Source organism: Hyla sarda, chromosome 1 (genome assembly GCF_029499605.1).
Source record: "Hyla sarda isolate aHylSar1 chromosome 1, aHylSar1.hap1, whole genome shotgun sequence".
NCBI classification, from domain to species: domain Eukaryota; kingdom Metazoa; phylum Chordata; class Amphibia; order Anura; family Hylidae; genus Hyla; species Hyla sarda.
This window is the reverse complement of record NC_079189.1, coordinates 434,492,621-434,513,587: the sequence shown is the minus strand read 5'-3', so window position 1 is coordinate 434,513,587 and position 20,967 is coordinate 434,492,621. Positions and strand designations below refer to the sequence as shown.

At 52.7% G+C, this 20,967-nt stretch overlaps 1 protein-coding gene across 1 annotated transcript; it reads left to right on the top strand.

The window, feature by feature from the left end:
• The first annotated feature begins 181 nt into the window (after nt 1–181).
• GUCD1 (guanylyl cyclase domain containing 1) lies at nt 182–19,337 on the top strand. The gene is made up of 6 exons (XM_056530932.1): nt 182–409; nt 7,664–7,748; nt 9,338–9,503; nt 12,132–12,223; nt 16,915–17,156; nt 17,238–19,337. The coding sequence occupies exons 1-6, from the start codon at nt 244–246 to the stop codon at nt 17,327–17,329; spliced, it is 843 nt and encodes a 280-aa protein (XP_056386907.1). The 5' UTR covers nt 182–243; the 3' UTR covers nt 17,330–19,337.
• The last annotated feature ends 1,630 nt before the right edge of the window (nt 19,338–20,967 follow it).

The following is a 20,967-nucleotide window of genomic DNA, read 5'->3' as shown; positions in this document are numbered from 1 at the left end:
CTGAAGCAGTCATCACTGAGTGTCACAGGAGATGATCAGGAGCCAAAGGTTGTTTGTACAATGAAAATGGTAATAAAAGCAAAGAACACATGCTGGCTGCAAAGCATTCTGCTTCCATGGCACATACTGAATTGGCCATCCCACAAAGCAACTTTCTCTCCCCCACGGCCAGTAGAGGTAGGCGTGTTCTAAGGCTACGTGCAGGCCCCGCCCCGCCAGTAGGCGTTGTCGCAAAACACCCGTATGAGGTTCGGCTCCGCCCCGGATACTGAAGCGAAAGAAGGCGACGGTGGAGTCCGGTATGAGGAAGTTGTGCGCGCTTGTGTCCCTATGAAGAGCCCTGGAACCAATGATGCAGGAGCCGGCAAGGCCCCGCTACAGCCCTCGGATACCGGGAACACGGACAACCGTGAGTCCTGAGTCCTCCACGGGCTGCAATGTCTCTCCATGTATTTATAGTGAATGTTAAGTGATGGGCCACCCAGTCCTCTACCTTCCACTACTGCCCCCTCACCTCTGCACCCTCCACTACTGCCCCCTCACCTCTGCCCCCTCCACTACTGCCCCCTCACCTCTGCGCCCTCCACTACTGCCCCCTCACCTCTGCACCCTCCACTACTGCCCCCTCACCTCTGCCCCCTCCACTACTGCCCCCTCACCTCTGCGCCCTCCACTACTGCCCCCTCACCTCTGCACCCTCCACTACTGCCCCCTCACCTCTGCCCCCTCCACTACTGCCCCCTCACCTCTGCACCCTCCACTACTGCCCCCTCACCTCTGCACCCTCCACTACTGCCCCCTCACCTCTGCACCCTCCACTACTGCCCCCTCACCTCTGCACCCTCCACTACTGCCCCCTCACCTCTGCACCCTCCACTACTGCCCCCTCACCTCTGCGCCCTCCACTACTGCCCCCTCACCTCTGCGCCCTCCACTACTGCCCCCTCACCTCTGCGCCCTCCACTGCTGCCCCCTCACCTCTGCGCCCTCCACTGCTGCCCCCTCACCTCTGCGCCCTCCACTGCTGCCCCCTCACCTCTGCGCCCTCCACTGCTGCCCCCTCACCTCTGCGCCCTCCACTGCTGCCCCCTCACCTCTGCGCCCTCCACTGCTGCCCCCTCACCTCTGCGCCCTCCACTGCTGCCCCCTCACCTCTGCGCCCTCCACTGCTGCCCCCTCACCTCTGCGCCCTCCACTGCTGCCCCCTCACCTCTGCGCCCTCCACTGCTGCCCCCTCACCTCTGCGCCCTCCACTGCTGCCCCCTCACCTCTGCGCCCTCCACTGCTGCCCCCTCACCTCTGCGCCCTCCACTGCTGCCCCCTCACCTCTGCGCCCTCCACTGCTGCCCCCTCACCTCTGCGCCCTCCACTGCTGCCCCCTCACCTCTGCGCCCTCCACTGCTGCCCCCTCACCTCTGCGCCCTCCACTGCTGCCCCCTCACCTCTGCGCCCTCCACTGCTGCCCCCTCACCTCTGCGCCCTCCACTGCTGCCCCCTCACCTCTGCGCCCTCCACTGCTGCCCCCTCACCTCTGCGCCCTCCACTGCTGCCCCCTCACCTCTGCGCCCTCCACTGCTGCCCCCTCACCTCTGCGCCCTCCACTGCTGCCCCCTCACCTCTGCGCCCTCCACTGCTGCCCCCTCACCTCTGCGCCCTCCACTGCTGCCCCCTCACCTCTGCGCCCTCCACTGCTGCCCCCTCACCTCTGCGCCCTCCACTGCTGCCCCCTCACCTCTGCCGCCCCCTCACCTCTGCCGCCCCCCCTCACCTCTGCCCCCCCCCCTCACCTCTGCCCCCCCCCCCTCACCTCTGCGCCCTCCACTACTGCCCCCTCACCTCTGCGCCCTCCACTACTGCCCCCCTCACCTCTGCGCCCTCCACTACTGCCCCCTCACCTCTGCGCCCTCCACTACTGCCCCCTCACCTCTGCGCCCTCCACTACTGCCCCCTCACCTCTGCGCCCTCCACTACTGCCCCCTCACCTCTGCGCCCTCCACTACTGCCCCCTCACCTCTGCGCCCTCCACTACTGCCCCCTCACCTCTGCGCCCTCCACTACTGCCCCCTCACCTCTGCGCCCTCCACTACTGCCCCCTCACCTCTGCGCCCTCCACTACTGCCCCCTCACCTCTGCGCCCTCCACTACTGCCCCCTCACCTCTGCGCCCTCCACTACTGCCCCCTCACCTCTGCCCCCTCACCTCTGCCCCCTCACCTCTGCGCCCTCACCTCTGCGCCCTCACCTCTGCGCCCTCCACTGCTGCCCCCTCCACTGCTGCCCCCTCACCTCTGCGCCCTCCACTGCTGCCCCCTCACCTCTGCGCCCTCCACTGCTGCCCCCTCACCTCTGCGCCCTCCACTGCTGCCCCTCACCTCTGCGCCCTCCACTGCTGCCCCCTCACCTCTGCGCCCTCCACTGCTGCCCCCTCACCTCTGCGCCCTCCACTGCTGCCCCCTCACCTCTGCGCCCTCCACTGCTGCCCCCTCACCTCTGCGCCCTCCACTGCTGCCCCCTCACCTCTGCGCCCTCCACTGCTGCCCCCTCACCTCTGCGCCCTCCACTGCTGCCCCCTCACCTCTGCGCCCTCCACTGCTGCCCCCTCACCTCTGCGCCCTCCACTGCTGCCCCCTCACCTCTGCGCCCTCCACTGCTGCCCCCTCACCTCTGCGCCCTCCACTGCTGCCCCCTCACCTCTGCGCCCTCCACTGCTGCCCCCTCACCTCTGCGCCCTCCACTGCTGCCCCCTCACCTCTGCGCCCTCCACTGCTGCCCCCTCACCTCTGCGCCCTCCACTGCTGCCCCCTCACCTCTGCGCCCTCCACTGCTGCCCCCTCACCTCTGCGCCCTCCACTGCTGCCCCCTCACCTCTGCGCCCTCCACTGCTGCCCCCTCACCTCTGCGCCCTCCACTGCTGCCCCCTCACCTCTGCGCCCTCCACTGCTGCCCCCTCACCTCTGCGCCCTCCACTGCTGCCCCCTCACCTCTGCCGCCCCCTCACCTCTGCCGCCCCCCCTCACCTCTGCCCCCCCCCCCTCACCTCTGCCCCCCCCCCCCTCACCTCTGCGCCCTCCACTACTGCCCCCTCACCTCTGCGCCCTCCACTACTGCCCCCCTCACCTCTGCGCCCTCCACTACTGCCCCCTCACCTCTGCGCCCTCCACTACTGCCCCCTCACCTCTGCGCCCTCCACTACTGCCCCCTCACCTCTGCGCCCTCCACTACTGCCCCCTCACCTCTGCGCCCTCCACTACTGCCCCCTCACCTCTGCGCCCTCCACTACTGCCCCCTCACCTCTGCGCCCTCCACTACTGCCCCCTCACCTCTGCGCCCTCCACTACTGCCCCCTCACCTCTGCGCCCTCCACTACTGCCCCCTCACCTCTGCGCCCTCCACTACTGCCCCCTCACCTCTGCGCCCTCCACTACTGCCCCCTCACCTCTGCCCCCTCACCTCTGCCCCCTCACCTCTGCGCCCTCACCTCTGCGCCCTCACCTCTGCGCCCTCCACTGCTGCCCCCTCCACTGCTGCCCCCTCACCTCTGCGCCCTCCACTGCTGCCCCCTCACCTCTGCGCCCTCCACTGCTGCCCCCCTCACCTCTGCGCCCTCCACTGCTGCCCCTCACCTCTGCGCCCTCCACTGCTGCCCCCTCACCTCTGCGCCCTCCACTGCTGCCCCCTCACCTCTGCGCCCTCCACTGCTGCCCCCTCACCTCTGCGCCCTCCACTGCTGCCCCCTCACCTCTGCGCCCTCCACTGCTGCCCCCTCACCTCTGCGCCCTCCACTGCTGCCCCCTCACCTCTGCGCCCTCCACTGCTGCCCCCTCACCTCTGCGCCCTCCACTGCTGCCCCCTCACCTCTGCGCCCTCCACTGCTGCCCCCTCACCTCTGCGCCCTCCACTGCTGCCCCCTCACCTCTGCGCCCTCCACTGCTGCCCCCTCACCTCTGCGCCCTCCACTGCTGCCCCCTCACCTCTGCGCCCTCCACTGCTGCCCCCTCACCTCTGCGCCCTCCACTGCTGCCCCCTCACCTCTGCGCCCTCCACTGCTGCCCCCTCACCTCTGCGCCCTCCACTGCTGCCCCCTCACCTCTGCCGCCCCCTCACCTCTGCCGCCCCCCCCTCACCTCTGCCCCCCCCCCTCACCTCTGCGCCCTCCACTACTGCCCCCTCACCTCTGCGCCCTCCACTACTGCCCCCCTCACCTCTGCGCCCTCCACTACTGCCCCCTCACCTCTGCGCCCTCCACTACTGCCCCCTCACCTCTGCGCCCTCCACTACTGCCCCCTCACCTCTGCGCCCTCCACTACTGCCCCCTCACCTCTGCGCCCTCCACTACTGCCCCCTCACCTCTGCGCCCTCCACTACTGCCCCCTCACCTCTGCGCCCTCCACTACTGCCCCCTCACCTCTGCGCCCTCCACTACTGCCCCCTCACCTCTGCGCCCTCCACTACTGCCCCCTCACCTCTGCGCCCTCCACTACTGCCCCCTCACCTCTGCGCCCTCCACTACTGCCCCCTCACCTCTGCGCCCTCCACTACTGCCCCCTCACCTCTGCGCCCTCCACTACTGCCCCCTCACCTCTGCGCCCTCCACTACTGCCCCCTCACCTCTGCGCCCTCACCTCTGCGCCCTCCACTGCTGCCCCCTCCACTGCTGCCCCCTCACCTCTGCGCCCTCCACTGCTGCCCCCTCACCTCTGCGCCCTCCACTGCTGCCCCCTCACCTCTGCGCCCTCCACTGCTGCCCCCTCACCTCTGCGCCCTCCACTGCTGCCCCCTCACCTCTGCGCCCTCCACTGCTGCCCCCTCACCTCTGCGCCCTCCACTGCTGCCCCCTCACCTCTGCGCCCTCCACTGCTGCCCCCTCACCTCTGCGCCCTCCACTGCTGCCCCCTCACCTCTGCGCCCTCCACTGCTGCCCCCTCACCTCTGCGCCCTCCACTGCTGCCCCCTCACCTCTGCGCCCTCCACTGCTGCCCCCTCACCTCTGCGCCCTCCACTGCTGCCCCCTCACCTCTGCGCCCTCCACTGCTGCCCCCTCACCTCTGCGCCCTCCACTGCTGCCCCCTCACCTCTGCGCCCTCCACTGCTGCCCCCTCACCTCTGCGCCCTCCACTGCTGCCCCCTCACCTCTGCGCCCTCCACTGCTGCCCCCTCACCTCTGCGCCCTCCACTGCTGCCCCCTCACCTCTGCGCCCTCCACTGCTGCCCCCTCACCTCTGCGCCCTCCACTGCTGCCCCCTCACCTCTGCGCCCTCCACTGCTGCCCCCTCACCTCTGCGCCCTCCACTGCTGCCCCCTCACCTCTGCGCCCTCCACTGCTGCCCCCTCACCTCTGCCGCCCCCTCACCTCTGCCGCCCCCCCTCACCTCTGCCCCCCCCCTCACCTCTGCGCCCTCCACTACTGCCCCCCTCACCTCTGCGCCCTCCACTACTGCCCCCCTCACCTCTGCGCCCTCCACTACTGCCCCCCTCACCTCTGCGCCCTCCACTACTGCCCCCTCACCTCTGCGCCCTCCACTACTGCCCCCTCACCTCTGCGCCCTCCACTACTGCCCCCTCACCTCTGCGCCCTCCACTACTGCCCCCTCACCTCTGCGCCCTCCACTACTGCCCCCTCACCTCTGCGCCCTCCACTACTGCCCCCTCACCTCTGCGCCCTCCACTACTGCCCCCTCACCTCTGCGCCCTCCACTACTGCCCCCTCACCTCTGCGCCCTCCACTACTGCCCCCTCACCTCTGCGCCCTCCACTACTGCCCCCACACCTCTGCGCCCTCCACTACTGCCCCCTCACCTCTGCCCCCTCACCTCTGCGCCCTCCACTGCTGCCCCCTCACCTCTGCGCCCTCCACTGCTGCCCCCTCACCTCTGCGCCCTCCACTGCTGCCCCCTCACCTCTGCGCCCTCCACTGCTGCCCCCTCACCTCTGCGCCCTCCACTGCTGCCCCCTCACCTCTGCGCCCTCCACTGCTGCCCCCTCACCTCTGCGCCCTCCACTGCTGCCCCCTCACCTCTGCGCCCTCCACTGCTGCCCCCCTCACCTCTGCGCCCTCCACTGCTGCCCCCTCACCTCTGCGCCCTCCACTGCTGCCCCCTCACCTCTGCGCCCTCCACTGCTGCCCCCTCACCTCTGCGCCCTCCACTGCTGCCCCCTCACCTCTGCGCCCTCCACTGCTGCCCCCTCACCCCTGCGCCCTCCACTGCTGCCCCCTCACCCCTGCGCCCTCCACTGCTGCCCCCTCACCCCTGCGCCCTCCACTGCTGCCCCCTCACCCCTGCGCCCTCCACTGCTGCCCCCTCACCCCTGCGCCCTCCACTGCTGCCCCCTCACCTCTGCGCCCTCCACTGCTGCCCCCTCACCTCTGCGCCCTCCACTGCTGCCCCCTCACCTCTGCGCCCTCCACTGCTGCCCCCCCCTCACCTCTGCCCCCCCCTCACCTCTGCCCCCCCCTCACCTCTGCCCCCCCCTCACCTCTGCCCCCCCCTCACCTCTGCCCCCCCCTCACCTCTGCCCCCCCCTCACCTCTGCCCCCCCCTCACCTCTGCCCCCCCCTCACCTCTGCCGCCCCCTCACCTCTGCCGCCCCCTCACCTCTGCCCGCCGCCCCCTCACCTCTGCCCGCCGCCCCCTCACCTCTGCCCCCCCCTCACCTCTGCCCCCCCCCCCCCTCACCTCTGCCCCCCCCCCCTCACCTCTGCCCCCCCCCCTCACCTCTGCCCCCCCCCCCCTCACCTCTGCCCCCCCCCCCTCACCTCTGCCCCCCCCCCCCTCACCTCTGCCCCCCCCCCCTCACCTCTGCCCCCCCCCCTCACCTCTGCCCCCCCCCCTCACCTCTGCCCCCCCCCTCACCTCTGCCCCCCCCCCTCACCTCTGCCCCCCCCCCTCACCTCTGCCCCCCCCCCTCACCTCTGCCCCCCCCTCACCTCTGCCCCCCCCTCACCTCTGCCCCCCCCCCCCTCACCTCTGCGCCCCCCCCCCCCCCCCCCCTCACCTCTGCCCCCCCCCCCCTCACCTCTGCCCCCCCCATCACCTCTGCCCCCCCATCACCTCTGCCCCCCCCCTCACCTCTGCCCCCCCCCCTCACCTCTGCCCCCCCCCCTCACCTCTGCCCCCCCCCCCTCACCTCTGCCCCCCCCCTCCCCTCCGCTACTGCCCCTCCCCTCTGTACCCGTACAGGTACCCCTTAGGCATCAGAAGCACAAAACAATGAAAAGTGCTTTTGATTGTTTTGAGCTGCACGTACAGATGCTGCACAGAAAAGAATGCTGAACGTTCTATCAATATAGCCTGTTGGAGATTAACTAGCGCAATACTAAATCATACAGGAGGCCATAGACTTAAAAGGGGTATTCCGGCCCTGAGACATCTTATCCCCTATCCAAAGGATAGGGGATAAAATATCTCACCACGAGGGTCCTGCCGTTGGGGACCCCCGCAATCTTGTATTCGCCAGCCACCTGTTTGAGCTGCACTTTGACAGAAGTGTAGGCCTCTAGCATATGTGATTTTAACCTACAGTCTGCATCTTCTTTGCTCAGGAATAAGTCCATAAATCTTCTGCAATGACTTAGGAAGGTCACATTTCCCATCTGTAATAAATATAAGTTGTTGTCTGGATATATATATATATAAAAAATGTCTAAATGTCCTGTCGTATTTTAGGTGATCACGTGCAGTTGAAAGTACCCCTTATCCAGCAGTCTTACCACTGGGATTGTGGCCTGGCATGTGCCCGCATGGTATTGCAGTAAGTAGTTTTTGGCTAAAGATTATGGGTTGTTAATGTACTGAAGCTGACTGTATTGGGAGATCATAATTTTTTTGTCATTTTCCTTCACATTCATCATTTTCATTATTTTTTTTTTTAAATCATATAATTTTTATTAGAATTTTTGAAACACAAAAAAAGTTACAAACAACCCGCATCCCAACCACCCCTCCTCCCACCCTGTCAACACCCTCCCCCCCCAAACATACATTCTATCTCAACCCCACAAACCTAAATTACCAAGCAGTTAAAAAACAGAGAGAGTTAAGCAAAGCATACATATAAGGTAAATGGGTGTGCAGGACATGGCCTCCCAAAAGTAGACCGCAGTAGATCAGGAAACACATAAGCAAGCCAGGCACCACATCAGAAGTCATCCATTATAGAGATAAAGTAGGGAGCACTCACACAGACAAACCACTCCCCGTACACAGCATCCCAGCTCTCACACTATCAGGGAATATAGAGACCAACATTAATGTCCCACCCCCAGTAGGGTCAAATTTCCACACCCAGGGGCCCCAAATACCATCAAACTTCCTTTCCACCTTACGTTTAATGTAGATCCCCCTTCTCCAATCTAACTACAAACTTAGCCCGGGCAATGAAATCCATCACATCTGGAGAAGTAGGCCTCATCCAGTATTGCCAATCAGTTTCCAGGCCAGAAACAAAACACCTAGCATGCCAGTCTCCACCAAAGAGGGCTCCTGACCACAACCAATAAAACCAAGCAGACACACCTTAGGAAGCCAAATAACTTCATACAACTGGCACTAGGTTACTGCAGAGAAGCTTGCATCAAAGTGAATGGCAGCTGTGCCACTATTACAATGTATAGAGCCAGGGCCTCCAAACATTGTTTGTTTCTACCCCTGTGGCCATGATTGGTGTGGTGCCAGATTACTTTTTTTATTTTTTTTTTATCAACTGGTGCCAGAAAGTTATACGGATTTGTTAATTGCTTCTATTTAAAAATTGTAATCCTTGAAGTACTTATCAGCTGCTGTATACTACAGAGGAAGTTCTTTTCTTTATAATTTTTTTCTGTCTGACCACAGTGCTCTCTGCTCACACCTCTGTCCATGTCAGGAACTGTCTGGAACAGGATAGGTTTTCTGTGATTTGATCCTGTTCTGGACAGTTCTTGAGACAGAGGTGTCAGCAGAGAGCACTGTGGTCAGACAGAAAATAAATTTTAAAAGAAAATAAACTTCCTGTGGAGCATACAGCAGCTAAGTACTGGAAGGGTTAAGATTTTTAAATAGAAGTAATTTGCAAATCTTTTAAATTTTCTGGCACCAGTTGATTTAAAAAAAATAAAATATATATATATATAAATTTTTCTCTGGAGTACCCCTTTTTAAGAGATTATTTTATCATTTGGGGTATACTTTGTAATATGGGTAGTGCTGCGTGGATACTTTATAATATGGGTAGTGCAGTATAGATCATAATATGGTTAAAGAAATGTTGACTATTGAAATTTCTCTTTATCTGACCACCACCCCTCGATATTTCTTTGGTTCTTCAATATTTGTTTTCTTTGGTTATGTCCAACATTGTAGGTACCTCAACCTCCTGAATGAAGATGAGTTCCAGAATGCAATGCAGGAGCTTCAGCTCACAAAAAGTATTTGGACTATTGACCTTGCTTACCTAATGCATCACTTTGGGGTACAGCACCAGTTCTGCACACAGACCTTGGGTGTAGACAAAGGATACAAGAACCAAGTATGTCTCTTTATGGTTTCTCTTATCATGAAATGATTATTATAAAATCCACTTTTAGACTATTTGCTGCCACTGCAATAGTAGAAAACACAGCAAATCTTCTTGTCTATGAAACTACAGGGCAGGAAATATGCCATTCCTGTTTTTGCATATGTCTGTAAACCTCTATGGGGCAGATAATGTAAGTAAAATATAACCTAAAGAAAAGTTCCAAGCATGAAAAGATGAATAGGGCACTAACCAAGTATGCTGCTAAAGTTTCCTTTATTGAAACAAACCGGAATACAGTGCTGGAAGACACAACAGAAGGGGTGTACAGGGCTAAACTCTGGGCTATGGTGCTGTTTTACGCTGTCATAGTGCTACTACTGACCCACATTTCAGCACATTAGAGGATACCCTTCAGTAGCCTTTGACCTCCAGGTAGTCATGGTTACATATATACAAAAAGTGATCACATGATTAAAAGCATATCTAAAAATGAGTGGCAAATTATAATAGTGATTTTCCCCCGACCTACGATGGCCCCGATATACGATAATGTCAACATACAATGGCCTCTCAGAGGCCATCGTATATTGAAGGCAGCATCAACATACGATGCTTTTGTATATTGGGGCCATCGGATAAACGGCTATCTGGCAGCGCAGACTGCTTCAGCTGCTGCCGGATAGCCGTTTAATGTGCCCTGTGTGGTCTGGTGAATGTCACTCACCTGTCCCCGATGTTCCGGACCGTCCTCTTCGGGCTCCGCTGCATGGTTTTCACTCTCCTTCGTTATCATCACGTCGCTGCGCACACGTCCCGTCATCCAATAGGAGCGGCATGCGTAGCAACGTGATGACTGCAATGGAGAACGACTATCCAGGGCAGCGGTGACGGTCTGGAGCGGCGGAGGCAAGTGAGTAAAACTTTCTATATTATTATTGCACGGATCCCTCAACATATAATGGATTCAAGTAACGATGGTTCATTTGGAACGAATTACAATCATATGTTGAGGGACCACTGTACATTCATCATTCATTTCTATTATTGAGACCTGGGGGTCCCATAGCATCAAGCCGCAAAATTGTACAATAATAGTAAAACTATATACATATTGGCCCAGATTTATCAAACTGTGAGAGAAAAAGTGAAGTGATTTTCCCACAGCAACCAATCACGGCTCAGGTTTCACTTTACCACAGCTTGTTAGCTGAGCCATGATTGGTTGTTGGGGGAAAATCTCTCCACCTTTTCTCACAGTTTGATAAATCTGGGCCATTGGGTATTGTTTTTATCTCATTGACCTACAGTTAGAGATGAGCGAACTTACAGTAAATTCGATTCGTCACGAACTTCTTGGCTCGGCAGTTGATGACTTATCCTGCATAAATTAGTTCAGCTTTCAGGTGCTCCGGTGGGCTGAAAAAGGTGGAGACAGTCCTAGGAAAGAGTCTCCTAGGACTGTATCCACCTTTTACAGCCCACCGGAGCACCGGAAAGCTGAACTAGTTTATGCAGGAAAAGTCATCAACTGCCGAGCCGAGAAGTTCGTGACAAATCAAATTTACTGTAAGTTCGCTCATCTCTACCTACAGTATAAAGAGAACGTCATTTCACTGTGTAAAAGTTTTCTTATCAATTTCCACCCACTTTTTTTTTAATTTAGAGATTTTAAAGATTTTCCACTGTACATTTTATGGTATAATGAAAGGTGTCATTACAAAGTACAGTTGGTTGTGCAAAAATAAAGCTCTCATATGGGTTTGTATACTTCTTAAAAGGTGAGGAGGAAAAAATTACATGCAAAAATTAAAATTGACTGTTCTCAAGGCCAAAATGGGCCATGGACAATAACCTGCACACAGCTGTGTGCAGGTGGTGGGTATAGCAATGTTTTTACCTAATATTTGCAGGCTTTCATCACCCCAAAAAATGCCTTTGATCAAACCACTGATCGGATAGGCGTGGCGCCAGGTAAGCGATGCCCTGCCACACCCACCCCCTGTATGTGAGCGCTGGGACTGCTGTGTGATTGACACACAGGTCCCAGCGCATGCGCCCTTCAGCTCACCTTTTTTGGCTGATTGTTATACTCGTGCCTGTTATCATTTTTCTTTTCTGGTGGAGATGCGCGCGCAAGCAGGACAGTTCCCGATACTAGGGGCAGAAAGGAAGCGTGCTCTCTGCACCTAGCACTGAGGAAAACGGCGTCAGGAGAAAGCGTTGGCTGGGGGGCCGAGCGTTTGCCTGGATGACATGCAGTGGCACACCCGTTAGATGAGCTGAAGGGCGCATGCGCTGGGACCTGTGTCATTCACACAGCGGTCCCAGTGCTGATATACAGGTGGTGGGCCCGGCGGCAGCGGGGCATCGCGTACCTCGCGCCACGCCTAGCCGACCGTCAATGGCTATGAACAAAAGCATTTTTTGGGGTCATGAAAGCCTGCAAATATTAGGTAAAAACATTGCTATACACACCACCTACACACAGTACAAAGGCTGTGTGCAGGTTATTGCACCCAGATTTCATGACAGTTTGCTTTAAGCCAAAGTTAACAGTAAACATGACGTAGGTATATTGCTTTGTTACAGTGGGCTGATTAACATAAGCTTTGATGTAATGGATGTCTTTCCCCTTAGTCTTTCTATAGGAAACATTTTGATGCAGAAGAGAACAGGGTAAACCAATTATTTGCCCAAGCTAAAGTTCACGGTGTCAATATAGAAAAAAGGTATGTGATTACTTTGTTTTGCTTTCTGTTCAGTAATGACATGTACATTTTTTTATTTGTATTTCTCCTATATTTACTGTATTTGTAAATTTAAGGATCTTAGTGCTCATTCACAGGCAAACTTTGTGTGTTCATCTGTCTGCAAAAAGGGAACTTTAATTATAGATGGGACCCTACACCAAGCAGACTTTCCTCTCTTGGGCCTAGAATCAAGCCATACTTTGCTCTATTTAAAAAACATTCTTTGACAGAGGGGCGGAATGTACGACCAAGATAGAGGCAGCCACCTCCCCATAATACAATACAAAAAAGTTAGTTGACTTATCCAAACAATAATGGAGTAAATGAGTAAGTTCTTTCTGCTGTTGCTGCGTTGCAAAGTGAATCATTTATAAGGTCTGTTTAGTTAAGAGTGCCGCCCAATGAGCTTTATATGTATATGACCTTTAAAAATAAAAATATATATATATATATATATATATATATATATTTATTTATTAGTGCATTATTTACATACATCTTAATGCTCTGAGTGAAGCTGTGTATTTGTTTTTGCATTGTAGCCACAGCAGCATACCTTTTTGTTTGGGGGGTGGGGTTTCCAAGCATGTATAATGTAAAATTACAAATAAGCTAAATATTTTAAGGATTAAAAAATATATATTCCAAAATCCTTTACTGTTCCCACCCGAAATTGTGAGCATGTCCGAGAACTGTGCCAGAGCATAAGACAATCTGAAGGTGAATGTCATTTTAGATAAGACGTGGCATGCTCATAGAAATGAGTAGAAACACTATTAACCCATCCAGGAGCAAGGGCGTACAGGTACGCCCTCAGACCCTTGTACTTAAGGACCAACGACGTACCTGTACACCCTGGTCACGTAAACATTGTTTAAACCGTTCTCAGCAGCGGAGAACAGGTTAAACCCCATGGGTTCCGGTTGCTACGGGCAGCCAGGACCCACGGCCAATGCCGGGCACCGCCAGTCGGGGCCGATGCCCGGCATTAACCCATCTAAAATGAAGGTGAAACTGTTCCGGCAGCTCAGCGGAGGTGATCGGGACTATCGCGACAGAATCGCGATGTCCCGGTCAGCTTATCGGACGTCGAGAGGGTCCTGCAAAAGCACCTGCCTCTCAGTCCTCGGATCGGCGATCTACTGCTCCATGCCTGCGCAGCAGGCTAGAGCAGCAGAGCACCCGTAACACTGATCTATGCTATGACATAGCATTTATCAGTATATGCAATCAGAAGATTGCATGTTTTAGCCCCCCTGCGGGGGCTAATAAAAAAAAAAGTGAATTAACCCTTTCCCTATTAAGTTTATATTGCCCCCCCCCTTTCATCATTTTTAAATAAAATGTAATAAAAAATAATCATAAGTGTTACCGCCGCGTGCGTAAATATCCGAACTACGAAAATATAAGGTTAGCTAAACCGCACGGTCGATGCCATACACGTAAAAAAATACCAAAGTCCATAATTGGCCGTTTTTTGGTTGCTTCATATACCATAAAAATATCAATAAACAGCGATCAAAAAGTCCCATTAAAACAAAAATGCTACCGATAAAAGCTGTTGACCATGGGGCAAAAAAATGAGCCCTCATATAGCCCTGTATGCGGAAAAATAAGTTATAGGGGTCAGAAGATGACAATTTTAAACCTACAAATTTTGGTGCATGTAGTTAGGATTTTTTTTTTAAGTACCGTATATACTCGAGTATAGGCCGAGTTTTTCAGCACGATTTTTCGTGCTGAAAACACCCCCCTCGGCTTATACTCGAGTGAACTCCCCCACCCGCAGTGGTCTTCAACCTGCGGACCTCCAGAGGTTTCAAAACTACAACTCCCAGCAAGCCCGGGCAGCCATCGGCTGTCCGGGCTTGCTGGGAGTTGTAGTTTTGAAACCTCCGGAGGTCCGCAGGTTGAAGACCACTGCGGCCTTCAACATCATCCAGCCCCCTCTCACCCCCTTTAGTTCTGAGTACTCACCTCCGCTCGGCGCTGGTCCGGTCCTGCAGGGCTGTCCGGTAAGGAGGTGGTCCGGGCTGCTATCTTCACCGGGGAGGCCTCTTCTAAGCGCTTCGGGCCCGGCCTCAGAATAGTCACGTTGCCTTGACAACGACGCAGATACGTCGTTGTCAAGGCAACGGCTCTATTCCGGGCCGGAAGCGCGGAGAAGAGGCGCCCCCGGTGAAGATAGCAGCCCGGACCACCTCCTCACCGGACCACCTCCTTACCGGACAGCCCTGCAGGACCGGACCAGCGCCGAGCGGAGGTGAGTACTCAGAACTAAAGGGGGTGAGAGGGGGCTGGATGATGTTGAAGGCCGCAGTGGCCTTCAACCTGCGGACCTCCGGAGGTTTCAAAACTACAACTCCCAGCAAGCCCGGACAGCCGATGGCTGCCCGGGCTTGCTGGGAGTTGTAGTTTTGAAACCTCTGGAGGTCCGCATGTTGAAGGCCGCAGTGGTCTTCAACCTGCGGACCTCCGGAGGTTTCAAAACTACAACTCCCAGCAAGCCCGGACAGCCGATGGCTGCCCGGGCTTGCTGGGAGTTGTAGTTTTGAAACCTCTGGAGGTCCGCAGGGATGATGAAGGGGGGGGGGGGTGGGGATGATGAAGGGGGGTGGGGATGATGAAGGGGGGGGGTGTGGGATGATTACAAGGGGATGATGAAGGGGGGATGTGTGGGATGATAAGGGGATGTGTGGGATGATGACAAGGGGATGATGAAGGGGGGATGTGTGGGATGATGACAAGGGGATGATGAAGGGGGGATGTGTGGGATAAGGGGATGTGTGGGATGATGACAAGGGGATGATGAAGGGGGGATGTGTGGGATAAGGGGATGTGTGGGATGATGACAAGGGGATGATGAAGGGGGGGATGTGTGGGATGATAAGGGGATGTGTGGGATGATGACAAGGGGATGATGAAGGGGGGATGTGTGGGATGATGACAAGGGGATGATGAAGGGGGGATGTGTGGGATGATGACAAGGGGATGATGAAGGGGGGATGTGTGGGATGATAAGGGGATGTGTGGGATGATGACAAGGGGATGATGAAGGGGGGATGTGTGGGATGATAAGGGGATGTGTGGGATGATGACAAGGGGATGATGAAGGGGGGATGTGTGGGATGATGACAAGGGGATGATGAGGATGTTAATGACGGGTCTGGATGATGACAGGGGGGGATGAGGTATTTCCCACCCTAGGCTTATACTCGAGTCAATAACTTTTCCTGGGATTTTGGGTTGAAATTAGGGGTCTCGGCTTATACTCGGGTCGGCTTATACTCGAGTATATACGGTAGTAAAATAAAATAAAACCTACATAAACTGGGTATCCTTGTAACTGTATGGACCTACAGAATAAATATAATGTGTCTTTTTTACTGAAAATTGCACTGTGTTGAAACGGAAGCCTTGCACTGTGTTGAAACGGAAGCCCCCAAAAGTTACAAAATGGAGTTTTTTTGTTTTTTTCAATTTTACCCCACAAATACTTTTGTTGTGTTTTTTTTGTGGTAGATTTTGTTATTAAATGACTGATGTCATTACAAAGTACAATTGGTGCAAAAAAACAAGCCCTTATATGGGTCTGTAGGTGCAAAATTGAAAGCGTTATGATTTTTAGGAGAGGTTGAAAAATCGAAAGTGCAAAAAGGAAAATTGGCCTGGTCCATAAGGTGAAAATGGGCTTGGTCCTTAAGAGGTTAATATAGCATTATGGTTGGTTCCTTGTAGCACTACCCTAAATCCCTTCTATCAGTCTCTGTGCAGACATGCATTATTACAGTGTACCTGTCATTTGCAAAAAACGTTTTCTATAATGATGTAAGTAATAACATTATCTGTATATAAGTAATTTATATTGGTTAAAAATTTATGGTGCAAAAAAAAAAAAAAAAAAAAACTGCCCCTACAGCTATTGCCGGTTTGTCTCTGTGCGGAGACAAAATACAGGAAGTGAGGGCAGGACAAGCAGGGCTCTGTGCAGGCTCCTGGCTTGTTAATCATCTTGCTGTGTGAGTCGGGGACGTGTCACAGAGCCGGAGTGCCCTGAGCCCTGCTTGTCCATCCACACTCCATGTATTTCGTCTGAGAGATACGCAGGCAATAGCTCCAGGGAAAAGATATACACATTTAGGATGTGTTCCCAAAATTTGCGGCAGCAGCGGGAAATACGCTGAGTATTCCTCGCTTACTATACACACAGGGCTTTCCGAGTTTTGGAGGCGGGGCCATATGCCGGTGTGACTGTGATGCGCGGCTCCGCCTCCAAAACTCACTGCACACACAGCCCTGTGTGTATAGTGAGCAAGGAATACACATCGTATTTCCCGCTGCTGCCACAAATTTTGCGCTGCGTATATGTCAGGTAGGAACGCACCCTTAATCAACATTACAAATATACTTTTATAATGTAATTTTCTACATTATATAAAAAAAATTTTTTTGCAAATCACAGGTACACTTTCTGTTGTAGAATAGTGTGGTACGTAATCTGTTATCAGTAACCAAATGCTTACTCCGTGTTTCCTTTCTTGTTTTTGATAAATGCCTACTCCCCTAATGGATGTTTTAACCTGAACCAGTTTTTGTATTGATATCTTGGCAGTAATGGAGTGTTTGTTTGTTTGTTACGTATAGTTTTGATGTGTTTATTATGCTTACAGAAGTGTAACAATACAGGAACTGCAAGATCATCTTTCCCAGGGACATGTGGCCATCGTACTGGTGAATGCTGTGCTGCTCCTATGTGACCTCTGTCCTAGCCGTGTTAAATACTGCTGTTTTCTTCCTATTGGTCAAAAATGCTTTTGCAAAAGCGGTGAATATCAGGGCCATTTTATTGTGCTTTGTGGCTACAACAAATCTTCTGGAAGTTTCTTCTACAATAATCCTGGATATGCAGACAGTGAGTACCTTTACTTATTAAATAGCATTTAAGTTTCTGCCTGTAAACGTTGTGCCTTATCTGACTATCTTTTTAACCTAGGGTTGTGTCGGACAAGCATCACCAACTTTGAAGAAGCCCGTAGTAGTTATGGAACAGATGAGGATATCCTGTTTATCTATGTGGACAGCTGACCTCAGAATAGAACTGGTCAAGAAACTGATACTTTCTTGTATGCAAAATTATATCTGCAGTCCGTGCACTACAGAGACATTTCTATAAAAAATGGATGATGGGTGGATTCACTGACCACCTATAGAGGACACGACGATCTACTACCAGAGGGAGTTATTTCTAGCGTATTAAGCTATGCATTTAATGCGGTAATGTTAGCCTTATTACATTAAGGGGAGGTTATGTTTGGATCCGGTTGTGAACACCTTAGCACCTCATTTCAAGACCATGGGCTTTGACATGGTGTTAGCCCCCCCTCTTTTGCTGCTATAATAGCATCCACCCCTCTTGAAATGCTTTCTATCAGGTTTTTAATCGATACCAAGAGGATTCAAGAATAAGATCATTATTGAGGAGGTTAGGTACTTGTGTTGGACAAAGACTTCACAGTTATGGTCACAGGTGTCTACAGCAAGATAGAAGTAAGAGTTCTGTGGAGGCCAGTTAAGTTCTTCCACACCAGACATGGCAAACTGTAAAGAACTTGATTTCTTATTGAAACAGGAAGGGCTTAAGTCAGCTGGCATTGCTCATCCACGAATCTGAAGTTCATCTGTCAGATTGCCAACGGATGGATCATGTTTCCATTCTTTCTTACGACTTCAGCCAATATTTGGCATTGCACATAGTGGGCTTAGGTTTTTGTGTTAATGCAAAATCTTGGAAACACAATCGATGAAGCTTATGAATAACAGTACTTGTGCTTTCATTGCTCACAGAAGTAGTTTGGGAATCAGTAGTAAGTTTTGCAGCTGAGGCAAGGATTTTACACACTAGGTGCTTCAGCCTGTGTTTGTCCTGTCATTGAGACTAACATAATTGTTCCTCAACATTTTCACATCAATTATAACAGCAATGTCATTTCATAACTGTAATTTCATAAAACTTTTTAAATTGTGAGAAGTTTTGATCGATGGGAGATTAGCCACCAGTCGCTAAAACAAAGAAGTGCTTAGATGAGTACTGTGCCCCTTTTAATTCTGATTTGTTGCACTTGGCCAAGCAATTGGTCCGTGGCCTATTTAAGCTTTTGTCCTTTCATTTTAGTGATCTGGTGAAGTCTTCACCTAACCGTTTAGTACTTCAAACGTGTCAAAACTTTTATGAATTGATAGTTACATTAAAGTGTATCTGTCATTTTAAATTACACTTTTGACATGTCAGAGATATGTGAGAAGTTTTGATCGATCTGAGATGGCTGGGAAGTGAAGCACGCTCATCTACCATTGTAATCTTAGCTACAGATGTTCAGTGACTGGTGGTGGTTCATTTATCTTATCACTACTTCTTCCGTTTGAGGACAGGGTCACCTGAACTGTATAGATAGGGAAAGATTTGTAAATTTCTAGATGGTGTAGTATCAAGAAAAGGGAATTTCTCCACTCTGTATTTTAAATGCAGTGGTTTTAAATGCTTGGTTACACACAGGGGTGAGGTGTCTGTTTATATAGATACATTTCACCAAACTTATTTACTGGTCTGGTGATATGCCATCTGTCCAAAAATAAAAAAAATTGTTTTTAATGATCTGCTGGCAATGTCCTGTAGAGATGAGCGAAGTTAGTGATTTGATTCGTCACAAACTTCTCGGCAGTTGCTGACTTTATCCTGCATAAATTAGTTCAGCTTTCAGGTGCTCCGGTGGGCTGTAGACTCTCTCCTAGGACTATCCACCTTTTCCAGCCCACCGGAGCACCTGAAAGCTGAACTAATTTTTGCAGGCTAAAGTCAGCAGTCGCCGAGCCGAGAAGTTCGCGACTTATCGAATCACTGTAACGTCACTCATCTCTAATGTCATGCATATATACCATTCACATCACTTTCCATTGTCTTGTGCCTACAGCAGTTCCTGACACCTTTGCATATCCTAAGCTGGACTCCAATGCTGCTCTGTGTCTGTACACCTAATCTGCTGTTTTATTTGAATTATCAAACATTCAGCAGCAAATAAATCTAATGTTAAATATTTCTGGTATTTATGAGTGTGTGCACATATTTCCATAAGGATTATGTTTGTACTGAAAAGTAAAGTCTGTTTCACTATTATCTATGTAACCAGTTAGTGCTGTTTGTAAGTTATCTAGAGTACTACATTGATCGCCTCACCTTAAAATTTACTGAGCTACAGTACCATAGATCACCTAAGGTGATCCAAAATAATCTAAATTTCCCATATACCTATACACGAACTTATCTTTATTTTTCACACCCAAAAAAAAAGTAAATTAAAATTATTGGTCTAGATCCCCTTTAGATAATGCTGATTTGTGCTTTCAGTGCACGTCATTGTGCTACCAGTTGTTGAAGTAGATAGGTGTGGCTGCAGTCCACACGCTATTTATATTGTGGGTATAGACCACTATTAAAACCTAAACACCATGCCCCCCCCCCCCCCCCCCAACATGTTTCAACACTAGACATGGCTTTGTCAAGAGATACTGGGCATGCCCAGTACCACGTCTAGTGGTGAAACATGTTGAGGGGGGCACGATGTTAAAGGGGTACTCCGGCGCTTAGACATCTTATCCCCTATCCAAAGGATAGGGGATAAGATGCCTGATCGCAGGGGTCCCGCCGCTGGGGACCCCCGTGATCTTGCACGCCACACCCTGTTATCAGTCCCCAGGGCGTGTTCGCTCCGGGTCTGATTATTGTCGATCACGGGGCCGGAGCACTGTGACATCACGGCTCTGCCCCCGTGTGACGTCACGCTCCGCCCCCCCCCCCCCCCCCAATGCAAGCCAGCGGCGGGACCTCCGCGATCAGGCATCTTATCTATTATCCTTTTGGATAGGGGATAAGATGTCTAAGCGCTGGAGTACCCCATTAAGGTTTTAATAGTGGTCTATCCCCTCAATATAAATAGGTGTGGTTGCAGTCCACACCTATCTACTTTAACAACTGGTAGCACAATGAAGTGCACCAAATGCCCAAGTCAGCATTATCTGAAGGGGATCTAGACCAATAATTTTTATTCACTTTACTTTTTGGTGTGAAAAACAATAACGATAAGTTAATGTATAGGTATATGGGAAATATAGGGAATTTTTTTTTGGATCACCTTAGGTGATCTATAGGAAAACATGTTAATTTAACCTTCCATATACTGGTCTAAAGTAGGAGCTACAGTACCAGACACACGTGCTCAGATGTGCATAGTGCCTTGTTGGTTAGCAAGTGCTGGAACTAATACGGTTGGTAATTTGTACCAATATGAGCTCTGCTGAACTAAATTGTTTACACAGATTAGTTTTTTTTTTTTTTAAGTATTTATAAACTTTTGCAAGTGCAAGTAACACAATATGTTGTATGTTACAACAAGGTGAAAAACAACAACCTCTGTAGGTCCCAGGGGACAGCACCATTATCCAAAAATAACAGACAGCTTATGGTCTGACATCATCATACCCATGAAATCCAGTAAGGGGTGGGCATCCACCCAATTGTAGGTGAGGGTTGAGCTGGGACCCAACGAGAGGAAAGCCCAACACAAACACATCCCTGTAAACCCCCCCCCCCCCCCCCCCCACAACAAGGCATCACTATAATATGAGACCTACTGGGACACACTTCAAGTAAAAGCAAGGAGGTCCAAATC